This window comes from Frankliniella occidentalis, unplaced genomic scaffold (assembly GCF_000697945.3).
Source record: "Frankliniella occidentalis isolate FOCC.00 unplaced genomic scaffold, Focc_3.1 Scaffold56, whole genome shotgun sequence".
Lineage (NCBI taxonomy): Eukaryota > Metazoa > Arthropoda > Insecta > Thysanoptera > Thripidae > Frankliniella > Frankliniella occidentalis.
This window is the reverse complement of record NW_026267186.1, coordinates 1,001,500-1,003,425: the sequence shown is the minus strand read 5'-3', so window position 1 is coordinate 1,003,425 and position 1,926 is coordinate 1,001,500. Positions and strand designations below refer to the sequence as shown.

Genomic DNA, 1,926 nt, shown 5'->3' with positions numbered 1-1,926 from the left:
GGACGGGGACGGGGCACCGGGAGGTGCTGGAGGGGAGTGTTCCGAAGAACAACTTGGCGACCGCTTCAAAGACGCCCTTCTGAGCAACCCCGTCCCGCCCCACCCCACCACCACCCCCTCCCGCAGCCCGCCCGGGGGCGATTCGATGAGCTGCCGCGCGGCTCAAAATGCTTAGAACAGCGGGCAATCTAAAGTCTCTCCGGGCAAAAGAGCGTAGGAGAGGCGGGGCAGGGCGGGGCAGTAGGGCGGACTAGAAAAGCCAGCCTCAATATCGCAGTCATGCTGGCCGATATAACCGGGGGCCGTCGCGAGGCTGCGCCCGGCCTACTCCCGCCTCCCGCTGGATCCCCTGCAGCCGCCACCTCCCGCGGGACCAGGGCGCGGCCAGCCCCCCAGCCCAGGCTCCAGCGACACGACCAGTGACGGGTCTCCTCAAGCCCTTCGCGCGGGCTTATTTCCCAGGGGCCGAGGTCGAACGCTCCAACGTCAGACATGTCAACGAGCTCGTCCCGTCCCGCCGCATGGCTGCCGCATGGCCCCGCGCCGCACCCACAGGACTGTCAAAGCGGTTGTCGCCCAAAGTCGTCACCAAGATTGCCCCCGGCCCCGCGCACCCTTGCAAGGACGAGGACCCCCCTGACCGCCGGGACACGACTCAGCCACGGCCTCGGCACACCAACCACGACACGCCTCGACAGCTAGCGCCTAGCAGCGAGCTACGTAGCTATAGACGCGAGCTAGACTTCGACAAGTAGTGGAAGGATGGTCGCGGTAGACATTTAGCTCGCTTAGCTAGCTCTTTCTAGGCCTCTGCACTGGAAACGCAAGTGTGTAAACGTCGGTAACACTTCTTGTAGGTGAGTGCGCATTCGTGCACTGAAAGTAAAGGTGTGGAATTTTCCTTTTGAATTACACACACGTGAGCTGCATGCGTACGCGAATGGCATATATTCACGCGCCTACAAGTGTGCGGCGTTCACACACTTGGGACTTCATAGTGTACTGGAAAGCTCGCCTAGGACGGCCCTGATCGCCTCTCACTCGCTCACCTTGCAGATCTCGGTGGCCACCAGGAAGCTGAGGCGGCTGAACCACTCCTCGTACGCCTCCTTGCTGCGCGTCTTCCTGAAGCCGCCGCCGTTGGTGGCAGAGGTGATGGCGGGCTCCTCGCCGCCGCCGCTGCTGCCCAGCCCGCGCTCCTTCATAAAGGCCAGCACGAACTCCTCCGGGCCGATGTGCGACAGCCGCTCCAGCTCCACGTGCGTCAGCTGGTGGGCCAGCTTGGTGGGCGTGCGCGCCAGGTCCATGACGTCGCTCTGAAAACAAGACAACAACAACAATCAGGACAAAATATATAAAGAAAGAGTGGCAAGCCGGGGCACTTGTATTTTCTTTTTCAAACTAGGCACACACAAATAGGTACACACACGTACACTCTGTCAATAGTGTACACAATCTACTGACAGTTTTTTTTCAATATTGTTAGTTTTTTTTCTGAGCGAAGCGAGCACTAATTCAGGCTGCGTCGCGTTCAGACGAATGTGACACACAATGGTCCAATGAATGAAACACGTTTCTCGTGGAAACGAATGTGACGTCACATTCCTCAAATAACAGTGTGCCGTGCCGGCGAGCAGGCGTGCCCGACGAGTCTGCATGTGGCGCTCGGCAGGGCGCTCGAGAGGCCGCGTGGCCAGAGGCCCCAGGCTGGTCCAGCCGACTGATTCAGAAAAGCGTTACACCGAGCGATCCCTCTCCAGTGTGACGGCGGTGCCCCATGAGTGCGACAAGAGCGGAGGTATACGTATGCGACCTTAGTGCGAAACAGTCCAACAGGCGGAGAGGGAGGGAGAGGAAGACAGAGGGACGGAGAGAGAGAGAAGAGGGAAAGTGAAAGAGAGGGATGGAGGGAGGGAGAGAGAGAGG

General features: G+C 59.9%; 1 protein-coding gene across 2 annotated transcripts in view; it reads right to left on the bottom strand.

Moving 5' to 3' along the window:
• Positions 1 to 1,022: 1,022 nt before the first annotated feature.
• Positions 1,023 to 1,926, bottom strand: part of LOC113202591 (atrophin-1-like) — a 117,733-nt gene continuing 116,829 nt past the window's right edge. For both annotated transcript variants that reach the window (XM_052267624.1, XM_052267625.1), the window contains one exon: positions 1,023 to 1,316. In XM_052267624.1, coding sequence (XP_052123584.1) covers positions 1,038 to 1,316 — 279 coding nt within the window. In that variant the 3' untranslated portion in view covers positions 1,023 to 1,037. The remainder of the gene's footprint in view (positions 1,317 to 1,926) is intronic.